The sequence below is a fragment of the Spodoptera frugiperda genome, chromosome 13 (assembly GCF_023101765.2).
Source record: "Spodoptera frugiperda isolate SF20-4 chromosome 13, AGI-APGP_CSIRO_Sfru_2.0, whole genome shotgun sequence".
NCBI classification, from domain to species: domain Eukaryota; kingdom Metazoa; phylum Arthropoda; class Insecta; order Lepidoptera; family Noctuidae; genus Spodoptera; species Spodoptera frugiperda.
In genome coordinates this window covers 4,454,871-4,470,673 of record NC_064224.1, presented here as the reverse complement: position 1 = coordinate 4,470,673, position 15,803 = coordinate 4,454,871, and the positions used below count along the sequence as shown (strand labels likewise).

The window sequence follows — 15,803 nt, the reverse complement described above, 5'->3', positions numbered from 1 at the left end:
TAATCCAAAAAACCATTTTTTTTCTAATGTTTGAACCTCAAAAATTGGCCTTGGCAGCTAATCCGAGTCACTGCTCTCTAGACGTCCGACAAACATTGTAAGCTCGTGTAATGCTAAATAGTTCGTATACTAATTTGGTTAGTAAACTTTAACATTTTTTGAAGAAACATTTAGTGTTAAAATTTCGTTCCAATGTCCATTTAACAGATCAAAAATATATTCTCTAGGCACCTATCTACCAACTAGTTTTTTTATTGCTATTTGCCCATGTGGAATTTAGAAGACTCAAGTTTTTTTTTTAAACGTGTGTGCGTTTACAAACATACAAGTTCACATATACATGACACTCATACCCGAAACAACAATTTGTGCGTTACACAAAGAGTTGCTTCGAATCGCACCCGCTACACGTTGCACTTTCAATAAATGAATGTTTTCTATGCTACTTCTTAAATTTTATTTTATTTTATTTTATTTTATTTTATTTTATTTTATTTTATTTTATTTTATTTTATTTTATTTTATTTTATTTTATTTTATTTTATTTTATTTTATTTTATTTTATTTTATTTTATTTTATTTTATTTTATTTTATTTTATTTTATTTTATTTTATTTTATTTTATTTTATTTTATTTTATTTTATTTTATTTTATTTTATTTTATTTTATTTTATTTTATTTTATTTTATTTTTATTTTATTTTAATTTTATTTTTTGAGTAGATAAGCAGTATAAGGATTATACAAGGTCTAAAATAGCTCCGAAACCTAGTTTAGTAGATCTAGTTTAAGAAACAAACAACATTTATTTCCTATTCAAAAAGTACCTCAAGTGTGTTTTCCGTGAAGAGTAAGTTTTCTAAGGAAAGCATTTTACAAGCAACCATTAGATTTGTGTTAATGTACTAACAAACAAACTATGTATTAAATCTTTTTTTCCAAATCACACTACCTATAACCTTATTGACATTGGCAACGTAAACATGTCTAGATTTGTAGATCTAGGTACCAATTAGTATAGATCTGTCTAAATCTATTATTTACTTTTAAATTTATAAAGTACATAGTACATATACGTCGACCCGTCTAACGTAAAAAAACATAGTGTCACTTTAAAAATAAAGTCAGTACCTATACTTATTCGGTTCACGTTCTTTCCTCAATAGTGATTTCATGTCCAGAAACAGGTTTCAAAAGAAAATCGACCTTAAGTTTTAGGTTGCTGTCGTCGGCTGACACCTTGAAAGTTCTCAGGAAATGTACTAGCGTCGTCTTCATGGAGATCATCGCGTATGTTCTACCTGTTAAAGATAAAATTTGAATGAACCAACAGTCTGGTTAATACGGAGGCCAAATTACCACGTCCCCAATTTTCCCAATCCCCGATTCCGCAAGAACCCTTAAATTCCTAACACCCATAATGCTGGCAATGCACTTGTAAAACCTCTGGTGTTTCGGCGGTGGCGGTTTCTTACCATCAGGTGAACTGTCTGTTCGTTTACCGACAAATATATAACATAAAATATAGATTTATTCATCGTACGTGCATTTACAAACACCGTACACAACACACTTCACCCCAAGATAATATTACACAACATCAACTCACATCACTTCACGCATTTTTGTCAGATCTTTTTGATTACAAACTATTTGATTTTAAAATATGTACCTAAACAGGATCGTTTGCCCAAGCTGAATCCGATGAAGGCACCAGGATTGACAGGCGTGTCGGGGTTCAGCCATCTCTCTGGTCGGAACTGCTCAACATCTTTACCCCAAACGGGGTCCCGGTGGGCTCCAAACAACAAGATGATACATTGACTGCCTGCGCGCATCGTGTAGTTTTCTGGAAAATTATTAAGTTGTTAAAACATGTTTCTTGGTAGTTACAAAACTTACAGCTCCACAAATTAAAAGTGGTGTAGGTAAAAACATTTATATTATAACTAGCAAACCCGGCGAACTCTGTTTCGCCACTAATGATTTTCCCTGTTTTCCTGCTTTTCTCTTGAAATTTCCAACGAATGCAAAACCGTGGAAATCGGTTCATGCGTTCTGGAATTATAGCGTCAGGAAGGAAAACCCGACTTATTTTTATATTATTACAATAATTATCTATCAAAATAGACTTTCAACGTGTAAGTCGACCACAGTAAAACAAGGCAAGATCCTGAAAAACTACTTTGATAAATCTCCGTTACTTCCTAAATTCTATAAATTGTGTTATTTTATTAAATTGTTCTTTGCATCCATGAGCCTCACATTCTTATACGATGATATTTAAAAATAGCAATCAAGTTTTAGATAACAATAAAATTATGCTGCTACTATAAATAAATTCAATAATTGAAACTTGTTTTATTTAAGATCTTTCTAGACTTTAGAATATTAAGTTTTACTGCCGTATTTAGAGACATTTGATGATTACCAAAACTATTCTTTATTAACGATTTTGTTACGAAAACAATTGCTAAGGACTGGGTTAAGTAACCATAAAATGATTCTGAATACGGCGGTTCGAGGACTATACGGAGCTGCGGACTACCTAGCGGGTTTACCGGGGCTCCGGCTCGAAAAGCAGGAGTAGGAACGGGGTGGTTTTTAGTCAGTGAGAGTCTGACACTCCCTCTCGCCTCGCCCTAGACGGGAGAAGTTGTTGGATGATTTTCCGCACGCAAAAAAGAGGTTAGAACTTACTGAGTTTGACATCCTTTTCAACGTATCTCAAGGTGACCGGCCCAGTGGTGAAGACTCGCAGACTCTCTTTGATCACTGCTTCTGTATACACCAACTTTTGGAGATCTTCCTTATCGACGTCCCTATCCGTTGGAAAGACTTGTTTGATCCTGTTGGAAATGAGTATTTTGATAGGAAAAGAGTGAAAAAAAAAGAAAAAAATGAATATCTGTTTCGGTAGAGAGTTTGAAATACTTTACTGGGCTTGGTACAGAAATAGAAGTTATAATAAACTAAATAATTCAAGCTTGGGTTATGTTTAACCTTAGGTTAACACAGATTTATTCAGGAGATTGTAGGCCCAGTATCCCTTAACATGTTACTAGGGCTTTGGCTCGAAGAGCAGAAGTAGGAATGAGGTGGTTTTTAGTCAGTATAGACTAGTTTCTACCAGTAGCTTCGCCCGTTCATCTATTGTGACATAATAGTTTAGGAGAAATATTTACTAAAATAAAACTTACTCTTGGTAGATCTTCTCCTGGATTTCAGGATGGGTTCCCAGCAGTATCATGATGTAACTTAGTAAGCTTGAAGTTGTGTCGAAGCCGGTCACGATCGCAGTGTCCACCTCCTCTCGAATCTCCTTGTCAGATAATGCGTTATCGTCCGATAACTCCAATAGAAGATCCAGGAATGGCTTGTATTTTGTATCTGGATAAATACAACAATATAAAGTGGGTTATTTTGTATTCGGAAAAGCTTTCTTTTTATTTATTTCTTTGTTACATTTCAATACAGTTTTACATATTTTTGCACCATTAAACTAGATCTGGTTTGTATTGAAAGGAATGAATAGATGTGGTCAAAATATTCTACACTTAATACAATAATAATAATTGATATTAAGCCTCATTCGCGTTCCCTAGGGATGTGCCGTAACAGGCGTTGCACTAATGTCTAGTTGAGCAGGTCTAGTTAGTGGTCTCGGTGCCTCTTATCGGTGCTGAAGGTGGCCACCGGGGTGGTTTTAGTGAGGTAAAAATCCCACACTCCCTAGTTTTTCTCCCCAAAAGACTACATTTTAAAGGTTTCCCCCCGTCATCAACAAAGGCCTTATTCGCGTCACGTCGTATAGGCATCCGTCGTGCATTGCTCATTATGTTTGTGTTTGCGCGAGCGATGACGCGGATCGCTGCGGCAATGTATGACTGACGCCCGACGCACCGCATCTTAGAGCGTAGCACATCGTAGTTACTAGTATTACGCGTAGCGTATACGTAGCAGCCAGCGGCAAGCGTAGCGGCGCACAGTTTCTACGCACTATGCTACGAAACTATCTTATTACTAAAGAATAACTTTCATACTCAGAGACGTTTAATGTTTACTTAAACTATTCCATAGCAACGATTTTGTTGCGAAAATAATTAATAAGAACTGGGTTAAGGAATCATTAAATGACTGTGAGTACGGCGGTAAGAGTAGTAAAGTATTTTTTTAAATATTTAATCTTATTTTTATACAACTTTCCATTGTATTTCGCTATTAAGTAGGTTTAAGCAATCTTAATTTTTAAATAACAAAAAGATTAGTCTAGCTATATTCAAGATTGGCCTAATAGCCTCAAATCAAATATGTATGATGCATTAGCATAACAAAGACATAGATTTATAAAGATAGATAAGAATATATCGTCGAATCGTCTATTTAAAATTATTGTGCAGTTATTTAAAACAATCAAGTTAATAATATAATATGAAAATCAACTACAAGTCTAAAACCTAATCTAAAAATAAGTATGAGCTTTGAGGAAACTATTCTAATACAGAGATACGTATTTTGTTTAGCACAAAAGTATTATTTACTAAAATAAAAAATATCCGTATTGTAAATCTTTTTCTATTTAACGTTATCACGTTTGGCGTCTATGTCTATTATAATCTGCTAGACTCAGCCAGCGGCTTCGCCCGCTTTTCCGCGGGATATAAAGTGAGGTATTCCACATTGGGCACCTGTTTAAATGGCACCCGAGATAATAGCACCTGAGATATTCCCGTTAAGGCACCTATAGGTATTTGTATAGCTATTTCATACTATAATCTAGACCTATTCCATTTTTTTTCTTGATCCTTCAGTAGTTTTTGCGTGAAAGAGTAACAGACATACTCACGAAGTTTCGCATTGGCAATTTTAAAATTAGTATACTGCCTTCACTATGCGGCTCAGGGCGCTTTCTCTTGCAATCAATCTCAATGTCAATACAATTTCAATGAAATAAAATCTCAATAATTATTCAATGTCAAAACCATAAAAACCGACATCGTAGCTGTTAAAATAAAAGCAATCAGAGTGCGGAATATAAAACCAAAATCGATACCATTTAGTTCATTCAATATCTACGCAATACGGATGCAATGGGCGCTAGTGTTACAACTCAAGAATATGGGATTACACAATATCAAAATTAATTGAGCAGGGGGGCCTACTCCGGTTCTCGAATCCGGAGTTTCGTTTAATCTTCGGCAGTAGGTTTTATTGATTTACTAATAGAATAACTTGAAATAACGTTTTATTTTTAATTTCATATTAAAATCTATTTATTTATCTTCATTTAATTCGTTCATTTTTGTTCACGACAGTTCGCAATAAATAGAATTGTAGTATGCAATCTGCGAAGTTTCGGACGAAATTTCGCTTATCGTTGAATTAGAGTAGGCCCCCAGATTTGGATTAAAGAGTAAGTCTTTACTGGAGGATATAGATATAGATAATTACCTGAAGTATAATCTGTACCGTTGAGTCTCGCTGCTTTCTTCATTTGTATAACCTGAAAAGAAGTAAACAATTACAATATGGAAGTAAAGATAGACTTATCGTCTTTTTTTAAGGGGCGAATATCATCCAATGATTTCTCTTGCCTTGGGCGAGGTGAGAGAGTGTGTCAGACTCTTACTGACTACAAACCAATTTTTTGATGCCGCTGTTCTTGATTCAATGCATGCTGTGATTTAAGTTAATGCTCAGTATGTAGATGTCTGAATGTCCAGAACAAGTTGTTGAAAAAATCCCATCCCGTCCCTAACGTACTGTTTCCTGCTTTTCGATCCGGAGCCCTAGTAACTGTGGAGGAAGTCCGTAGCTACGTGAGGCTCATAGGCTCATCCTGTTATGAGAAAGACTGCCTTATCGGCAAAGTGGTGATTGTTTCATTTTTTGTATCGTATCAGACAGTACGAGACTTTGTCAAAAAAGTTTTAAAAACAAAATTACTCCAGGAAACCTACTTTAATACTAAGTTTATTGCACTCATGAATATGTACGTAGACTAAATCAATTCCGCTAGAGAAACGGTATCTGTATAGGAACGCTAATTGAATAAGTGTATAGTAAAGTCAATGTACTTATGGGATTGACAACAACATCGAAAAAATAAGTTGAAGCCTATGTATCAATGACTTTAGTATTCATTCGTTCAATTAGTATTCACTCTTTACTATTTAAATGCTATTTGTCAAGGGGATTGTGCTATGTGTGTCAATGTAATGTCAATCATTCATAAGTACATACATACATATCGTCACGCCTTTAATCCCCGAAGGGGTGCACATTATGGCACGTAATGCCACTGTGTACACCCACTTTTCACAATTTATGTTAAGTCCCATGTAATAGGTGGTGAGCCTGTTGCCATATACCGGGCACATTTCCAGACTCCGTGCTACCACTGAGAAATTTATGAAAAACTGAAAAAAGCTGAATCGAACCCCTTGTCCGGCAATCGCACTTGCAACCACTCGGCCAACGAGGCAGTCATTCATAAGTACGTAACGTATAACAAACTGGTTATGGCCTATGTGTAATTTCAGTGCAGTCAGCATTTATACTACATATTAGTTATAAAATTCATTAATTGATTCATTAACCACTTGACGGCCGGTATATAAGACAGAATAGAATTGTGTCGTGTGGATCTGCGTTCCTATAAGACAATAGAAGATACCTACTTTTTGTCTCGCGTGGATCTATGTTCAATGGGTTGTGTGTGATGCAATGGGTTGCACAAACAAACGTTTAAAGCTACAAAATTTTAATTACATAGACAGGCTATGGTCTGTCTTAACCTTACCGAAGCTGGTTTATCAATTCTTGGTTCAAACCAATTAAAACTAACTATAGTCGACGAACTAGTCTTTTTGGATATGACTTCATTGTGACGAATTTACTTAAAAATCTTGACATAAATGGCTAAATCTTGATATTTATTAGTCAAAAACGATTTGACTTTAATTAACTTTAATTAATTAAATAAATAAATATATACCTAATCGTATTGAGTTGTTAATTGGAATTCTAAAAACAGAAAGCCTGAATGGTGTGAATTATAGCAACCTGTACAATTAGGAGCCCGGTCAAAAATAGATACTTTAAAAGTCAATCGCAGGTTGTACGAGTAAATAACATAATATAAAATAAATGATGTCTTAATTTTGATTTTCGTGTCCCTACACATGATGGTGTGTAGTATAGTACCTAATATCAAAAATATCGAAGATTAAACCATACCTATTATTTTTAAATTAAAAATACTAAAATAGTAATTTGGCGGTATTTGAGTTCGAGGAGTTAGTTTAGTTAGAGGAATAATTTGCCTAAGCTAGAAATCCAGCTCGTATCCTCCTGCTGACTGCCTAACGGGTTACCGGAGGTCGGAAAGCAGCAGTAGAAACAAGGTGGTTTTGGTCCGGAAGAGTCTGACACTCCCACTCGCGTCGCCCACGGCGAGAGAAGTCATTAGTTAGTCACGAGCTTATCATCGGTTGAGTATGAACGGTCAATTAATTGTTTTTCTATACATTTGTCAGTTCTGGCGTTAGGCGACCGATGATACGCGACGCATGTTTCGACAGATATGAACTGATCCTTACTTACGGCGCATTCCAATAACCTACCGATCGGTAGATTTGCCTACCAGCGGTAGAATTTTGACATAAGCTCCATACAAAATGTGTGAAAATAAAACAAAACATCTTTCTTACCTTATCAGACATGTCATTGACGATCTTCACCACTTCATCCAGGCGTTTCTGATAGCCACACAGCTTGAATATTAGTTGACTTTGCAACCAAAATTTCTGGAATCTTCGAGTCACTATATTCAAGATCTCGTCCACCGCAAGCATGTATTTCTGAATGAATTGTTTGTCTTCGAAACCGTTCGAGAAACCAAATGCTGTTACTGAAACAAAGCGATTCATTAAATTGAATGACCATAATATTTTATAATTATTTCGCAATGCCACACATGTTTAATCATGAAGAGGTAAACAGAGGTGTAATTAATATATAGATATAAAGTGGATGATTTTTCAGCAGTTATGTTGTGGTTTCAAAAGTACCTATTTATGGTTTAATAGATCGTTCCTTTTTTGGAATAAGTCATTTGATTTTGACTTTGATTAACATAAAAAAAGTATAAGTAGGTAAATATAAGAAATCTAACCACCGTACTCAGAGTCATTCAATGGTTACTTAACCCAGGTCTTTGCAGAGCATTGGTTTTCGGTACAGAATTGTTACAAGGAATAGTTTAAAATCATTAAACGTCTGTCAGTACGGCGGTAATCAGGAAATGCGTTTTTATTCAAAAAAGTGTGATACTTAAACATTGAATCTTTAATAAATTCGCACATTGAAGTTGACAGAATGTTTCCTTATTTATCTAGCCTACAAGGTATCTAGACATTTTTTATGTTTGTGCATCGTTTAGCAATACTATGTAACATGTGCTACTTGTTAATTATCTGAGCAGTTACAGCAAAATGTTATTTTTAAACAGTTATAAACGTGTCTGCCAAAGGTTGGGCAAAGTATTGACTATCTTTTAGTTTACCGGAAAATCTTAATATGGAGTGGGTTTTGGAATTCTGCTTGGTGTATGACAATAGATTCACATATCTATAATGGACTAGCTTCTGCCAGCGGCTTTGTCTGCATTGCGGTGGGATAAAAAGTAGCCTATGTTTTTATAACAACTATTGTGAGACATACTAAATTGACTAAAAATCAAGTCCCGTGTCTGCGCACGTTGCTCATGATGAAGAGTCCCTCTGTGACTGGAAACTAGTAGAGCTTTTCTCCATTAATGTACGTGAGTAAACAGTGATTTTTAGTTAATTAAGTAACCTATGTACCTTTCTAGACCATAATCTAACTATAATGTATCAATTCCAAATTCCATCCCGAACTTATCAGCCGTTTTGATGTGATTGAGAAAAATATTGATACACAATATATACAAAAGTAATTTGCAAACTATTGCATTTAAAATATTAGTAAGGAATATAACAGATCTGGGGGCCTACTCTTGAATCCAATTCTGATCAATCAACTTTGATATTGTGAAATTTCGTACTCCTGAGTTGAAACAATAGCATAGCATAGCAATAGCAATGCATTAAAATTGCATTGACATTGAGAATGATTTGAAGACCCTAGTTCTCTCCACGTGTGGTTTGAAAATAGCAGTTAAAAAAAATAAACCGACTTCACTAAAAAAGTTAAAAATAACTTTAATTTCGGAAGTCGGTGTTTCTCGGTATTATTTGTTTGTTACACCGACTTCCGAAATTAAAGTTATTTTTAACTTTTTTAGTGAAGTCGGTTTATTTTTTTGTAAAAAATATTTTATTTCACACTTTTTAGTTGCGATACTCCGTATCGCAATTAAAAAAGTCGGTTAAAATTCTCTATCTCAATAACTACTTTTTTTTATTTGTATTGTCACAGTCACTTAATTAACTTTATTGTGATTTCTATGTGAGTATGAAGTTCCATTGGCCATTTCTGGTCTTCTTCATCAGTTCCACCTCTTCAAAGGTTACTTTTTGACTGTAAATGCTTCAATTCTAGATGAATATACCAAAATCACTATATAGTTCCCTATAATATTTGAGGAGTTCCCTCGATTTCTCTAAGATCCCATCATCAGATCCTAACTTGGTGACAATGGGACCACCTCAGAACTATCTACCATCGAACAAAAAAAGAATTTTGAAAATCCGTCGACAATTGACGGAGTATAACTTTATTGTGATCTCTATGTGAGTATGAAGTTCCATTGGCCGTTTCTGGTCTTCTTCATCAGTTCCACCTCTTCAAAGGTTACTTTTTGACTGTAAATGCTTCAATTCTAGATGAATATACCAAAATCACTATATAGTTCCCTATAATATTTGAGGAGTTCCCTCGATTTCTCTAAGATCCCATCATCAGATCCTAACTTGGTGACAATGGGACCACCTCAGAACTATCTACTTTCGAACAAAAAACGAATTTTGAAAATCCGTCGACAATTGACGGAGTATTCGATGAACAAACATACAAAAAAAAAAAAAAAAAAAACATACAAACAGCCGAACATAGTACCTCCTCCTTTTTGTGAAGTCGGTAAAAAGGTTCAAGTTTATCAGTGAAAATAAATATTATTTATATACTTACAACAAAAAGTCTGCAAAGCGTTGTTCCTTAAATAATCAGTGTGATCAAATTTTCCTTTTCCAACTTTAGCTTTTAAATTGTCAACCAGCATTCGTGATTGGCTGTTAAATACTCCTAGGAAGCTGTACATCACTGGAAGGCTGAACGCTGGAGTCAACAGCTTTCGATGACGTTTCCATATTTCACCTTGATGAAGAAACAGAAGCCATTAATGAATTGGGTTTATTTTTCATTAGAACTATTATCAAACAAGGGGGGGGAATCATCCAATGATATTTCCTGTCTTGGGTTAGGTGTGGGCAATAGCTCACCACCTATTACATGGGACTTACAACATGAAAAGTGGGTGTACACTGCGGCATTACGTGCCGTAATGTTCTCCTCTGCCTACCTTTGATTAAAGGCGTGGTGATATGTATGTATATATGTATGTATGGTTAGGTGAGGGCGAGAGGGAGTGTCAGACTCTTACTGACTAAACACCATCCTATACCTTCTCTTGCATATTACAATAAAGATACTTTGACTTTGACTTTTCTTTGAGGCAGAGCTATGTCTTATATTTACAATGAGTATCAAACTCGATTTCCGCACAGAACAGTTTTGTGTTAATTTCTTCTAAAAATGGTTATTCCGTATCTGGACATGGAATAACATTACAGTCACATATCACACCCAGGTGTGATGTCCAAGTATGACAAATTATGTATTTGTAAACATATTTATTACGATATAGGAGAAAATTGTATTTGTAAGTAAAACTTTTTGATATAGTTAAGAAGAAAAAATAAACAATTAAAGACGAAATAATTAAAATGAAATAAAAAATCGGAATAAAGGGTTACAAGAATTAAAATAATATCGTAATCGTGAAGAATAATAAAACTACTTTTTTGAGACTGGGGGGGGGAGAAATCCAATGATTTGTCCCGCCTCGGATGAAGTGAGAGTCAGAATATTACTGACTAAAAAACAATCCTTTCCTACTCCTGCTTTTCGAACTGAAGCCCCGGCAACCTGCCACGTCTTCTGCGGCTCCATTATAATCAAATTAGCATTGTTTCAGTTGTATGACAAGTATACTAACCTGAAGATGTGATCAATCCTTCTCCCAGCCAAGGTTTGGCATAATCGTAAGTAAAATGCTTCTGTAGACAGGCATTAGCGGCCGTCAACGCGTCTTCAGGATCTGTGATAGCTGTGATAAAAGATATACAAGATGTATTATATGTACTGATATCATCATTAAATTGTATGTAGGTACCTATTAAAAGTACAGGGCCCCAATCTCTCCAATCCCTGAATTTCCCAATAATCCATAAATTCCTAACACCCAATAGGCTATGCATTTGGTAACGCCTCCAGTGTCTCGGGTGACCCAGCTGATCCGTTTGCCCGTTTACCGGCTTAACACATACATAAAAAAACATCACATACAGACAGATTACTGCTAGCCTTTGTGCTCTCGGTTTTACCTATTACGATGATACATATAGAGATAATTTCTTTTAGGAATAGACATGGGTAACACAAGACTAAATATTCAATTTCCCCGGTTATATTAAAGCCCTACGAGGTAAGCTCTTTACCGAATCTGACCACAATTCCAGAATTAGTCCCAGTGTAATTATCCTACTATAGGTAGGGTAACTTGTACATCTACATATGTGTAGGAGTGTACTTACCGTAATATATTCGGTATCCCAAAAGCAAAACAAGAACGCCGCCTTTTTCCATGGCTTTCATGGCAACTGATTTTGCAAAATTCCATAAGTCTGTCAGAGAAAGAAATAATAATAGTATCGAATTATTATTTTAAGATGATCATATTTTTAGATGATCAATGATGGGTAACGCTGCTGCAGGAATAGCTATAATATACAGAGTGGGCAAAAAGTCGTGGATCAAACGAAACAGGGAGATAAATATAAAGGAGGTAATCTCCATTAAAATATATTTCTAGAGCAAATCAGGACTGCTTACCAACACCCTTGCTTAAAAAATTGTTTTTATGTAGATAATAGTTGATGAAATTAACATTTTTATTTTATTACAGCACTTTTTTATTGATATCGTCCATGTTAATTTTATTGTTAACATGGACAATATCAATAAAGAACTTGTACTTTATTAATACTTGTTCTACAAAAAATGTGAATGAATTTATTTCATCAATGAAACTGCGGAGTTTGGTACCAAGAGCTGAAATACAATTTTTGTAGAATTGGTACATTATCGTTATTGAGTCATAATACCTTTTGTTTTTAAACAATTTAATGTTTTACTGACTAAATTGTAAAAAGTACAGTTTCATTGAGAAAACAAATATCATTCATATCCCATTCCATTTCAAAGGTTTTTTGCTGGGAATTACCTCCTTTATATGCCTGTTTCGTTTGATCCATGACTTTTTGGCCAACCTGTATAGTATCGTATAGCTGAACCTGTGTCGTCAAATGATAAGTTTTACGTATGAAATTATTGCTGTATACAGGATGTAAATGGAACGCTTCCGATGAGGGCAACCGATTTTTTTTTAATTATAATTATATTTTAATCGTTTTTGTTTTCGTGTTTTACATGGAACATCAGTCCTAAGCAGTAGATTACAACTATTATAAAACCAAATAAACATTGTATTCCTTAATTTTTAGTAAATGAGATTCGTTTGTGGCGTTTGGGAGCGTTCACTTCACACCCAGTTAGGGTGTGAAGTGAAGCGAACGAACTTTCTCATGATAAAATAATTATTTAGTTAAATGACAAATTTATTCAATGTCCAATTACATAATTCATTTTTTATACCTTCAATGTAAAGTTATTCTATTCTACTTTATTATTCAAAATAAACCGATAAAATGGCTTCAACTCAACAAATATTCAAACAATAATTGAGGGTTACATTTCAATAAATTTACTTAATTTTCAATACTAGATATCTATATCAGAGCTGTACCAATTCTTTTATTCATTTGTATAATTCGGCAATATCAAGCAATGACATCCTTCCAAATTTAAATATTTGAAACGACATAGAACAATCAAATTTTCTAATATATTCAGCTCAAAAACCTATAAAAATCGGTACTTACAAACTCCATCACCTATAAGCAGGTGCAAATGTCCAATAATGGGTAGGTGCCCAGGATAGAAAGGGGGCAGTTTATGTTTCCCATTCACAACGAACACAAGCCACGCCCACATTGCGCAGAGGCACATTATAACACAAAACAACAATACACCAATCATCTTGTCTGAATATCTATCAAGTATTGAACAAACTGCAAACTTGAACTCAAATTATATATGTATAGAGAGGCACAACCGGTGAATCTGTGTATATGACAAAAAATTAAAGGTATGTCCGTCAGTTTGCCGCTCTGATTAGTGATCACTTAGGTGCTATTTATTTGAGTGATGTGATAATGAATTGATATGATTTTTATTATGTTGCTGACGTAATATGTTTTTAATTGATAATATTTACTTTCTTGTATGAAGGACTATAAGTTAATGTTCAGTGGATTAAATTTGACAGGTTATTTTTGAATTTTTTTAAGGGGGACAATTATCTCATGCCTTCCCCAGCCTTGGGGGAGGCGAGAAGAAATGTCAGACTTTTACTGACTAAAAACCATGCCGTTCCTATTCCTGTTTTTGAGCCGGAGCCCCGGTAACATGCTAGGCATTCCTGGAAGTTGCTCAAGACCAAAAGAGATGGAGAAACTGAAGAAGGCCTACACCCCAGCGATAGACGAAAGTTACAGAAGAAGAAAAATAATAATATCATACTAGATTACCGTTTTTGTTAATTTAGAAATGTACTAACTTCTAACTATAACTCCAGAACGCACGAACCGATTTCCACGGTTTTGGATTCTCTGGAAAGATCTCGGGCTCCGTGAGGTTTATAGCAAAGAAAATGTAGAAATCGTAAAAATTGCGAGTAAAGTTTAACACACAAATACTATGTTTAATGAAAAAAAAAACTTTAAACTGCGTTCAATTTGTATGAAAATACATATGCATAACTATATATTATGTTTGCGTCATTTTTTCAAATAATCTGCGTGAAATTGAATAATGTTTGGTATTGGATAAAAAAATTGTTTTGCTACACGTATTGTCTAATGCCGTGCGCACAACTTTGCCCGTTTGCCCTCTAAAAAAATTATGACACAATTAAGTTACACCATTATACTACACATTATATATTAAAAAAATGTTGTTTTTTTTATATATAATGTGTAGTATAGTGAGATCGGTAAACGAGTAGACAGATCACCTGATGGTAAGCAGTCACCGCCTCGCATGGACACTCAAAACACCAGAGATAATAGGTACAAGTTCGTTGCTGTTTTCGGGGTTAGGAATTTAAGGGATGTTGGGGAATCGGGGATTGAGAAGGAGGATAATTAGGCATCCAGTAACCTCACTCACACAACGAAACACAACACTTCACACTTGTTTCACGTCGGTTTTCTGCAAGGTCGTGATATCACTCCGGTCGAGCCGGCCCATTCGTGCCGAAGCATGGCTCTCCCACACTTGAATGGATTTTAAGATAATAATAAAAATATTATAGAATGAGAATGAATTGATAAGAAACAACTGAAATAATGTGTCTGCACGTGGGCGTGATTAACATTCTTTAAAATTGTATTAATTTGAATGTTAATGTAATAAATAAGTTATTTTATTACCGATGTATAAAATAATAGCCCCTTGTTGGATTCCATCGAAAATGCATAGCGAAACATATTATAATTTTTAAAATACCTGTTTATTAACACAAAATGTGGTTTTTCGAATTTCCTGTTAAAATTAACATTTTTTTTTATTAGATAAGAAAAGTTCACTTCAATCTTGAGCCTTGAGAATTTCAGTTAATCTCTGAGGCGTGGAATAATTACTTTAATTTGGCTTTTTAAAAAATAAAGATTCACAGATCCTTCTCTGTGTGTGATAGCGTGATAATATGTATAATCTTGGCCCGACCGATTAGTAAGATCCATGCCTAATTTGAAGTAAATCCATGTATTACTTTTTGAGTTTAACCTGAACGTACAGTCTGATTTTTTTCAACAGCAAAATATTTTCTGAGAGTTAGGTATCATTCAAACATTCCATTTTTAAATAAAAAAACTTTTTCTTACAATAAACAAAATGTACGATGCGGGCCTGTAGACATGTATCTTTAGTGTTCTTTTTAACCGATTTTCTTAAGTGAAATCGGTTATTTTGTTTGTTGTAAATTGTTTTTCATTTATATAAAAATGGAATGTTGTTTGCTAGTGATAAAAAACAGGCTGTATGTACATACAGACATACATTCTAAAAACTATATTTTCGGTTTCGATATTATTTGTAGATCACGCCCCAAGTATTCTTTTATTTTTGTTCTTTTATGTTTATTTCAACCAATCAGAGCGCCCAACGCGCGTTTCTCGTTTTCTTGTTTCGATTACTTTAAACGTAAAGCAAACTCGTAGTAAGGGTACAATTTTGACTTTACTAACTACGATTTTATTATAATTTTATGTTTAGATGACTAACTATTTAACTAACTTAATTTTAAGTTTCTTTTAACTAAGATTATTTTTCTATGTAACTAAAAAAGAAAACCTATT

The 15,803-nt window shown here is 34.4% G+C and overlaps 1 protein-coding gene across 2 annotated transcripts; it reads right to left on the bottom strand.

Moving 5' to 3' along the window:
- Nucleotides 1-729: 729 nt before the first annotated feature.
- On the bottom strand, nucleotides 730-14,501 carry LOC118270797 (cytochrome P450 4C1-like). 2 transcript variants are annotated; one of them, XM_050698202.1, is made up of 10 exons: nucleotides 14,459-14,501; nucleotides 11,859-11,948; nucleotides 11,261-11,371; nucleotides 10,174-10,359; nucleotides 7,713-7,912; nucleotides 5,452-5,503; nucleotides 3,201-3,390; nucleotides 2,701-2,849; nucleotides 1,673-1,849; nucleotides 730-1,301 (listed from the first exon to the last, which is right to left on the bottom strand). In XM_050698202.1, exons 1-10 carry the CDS (start codon nucleotides 14,484-14,486, stop codon nucleotides 1,147-1,149), a joined length of 1,338 nt encoding a protein of 445 aa, XP_050554159.1. In that variant the 5' UTR covers nucleotides 14,487-14,501; the 3' UTR covers nucleotides 730-1,146. The 2 variants fall into 2 exon arrangements, with proteins under 2 accessions (XP_050554159.1, XP_050554158.1); XM_050698201.1 differs by lacking the exon at nucleotides 14,459-14,501 and adding an exon at nucleotides 13,266-13,515 and having other exon boundaries at nucleotides 731-1,301.
- Between the last annotated feature and the right edge of the window lie 1,302 nt (nucleotides 14,502-15,803).

Coding starts and splice junctions, on each gene's coding strand:
- LOC118270797 (XM_050698201.1), bottom strand. CDS start 13,422: ATGATTGGTGTATTGTTGTTTTGTGTTATAATGTGCCTCTGCGCAATG. Junction 10,360..11,260: donor AGGATTGATCACATCTTCAG/GTTAGTATACTT, acceptor TTCTTCATCAAG/GTGAAATATGGAAACGTCAT. Junction 1,850..2,700: donor TGAAAAGGATGTCAAACTCA/GTAAGTTCTAAC, acceptor ATAATTTTCCAG/AAAACTACACGATGCGCGCA.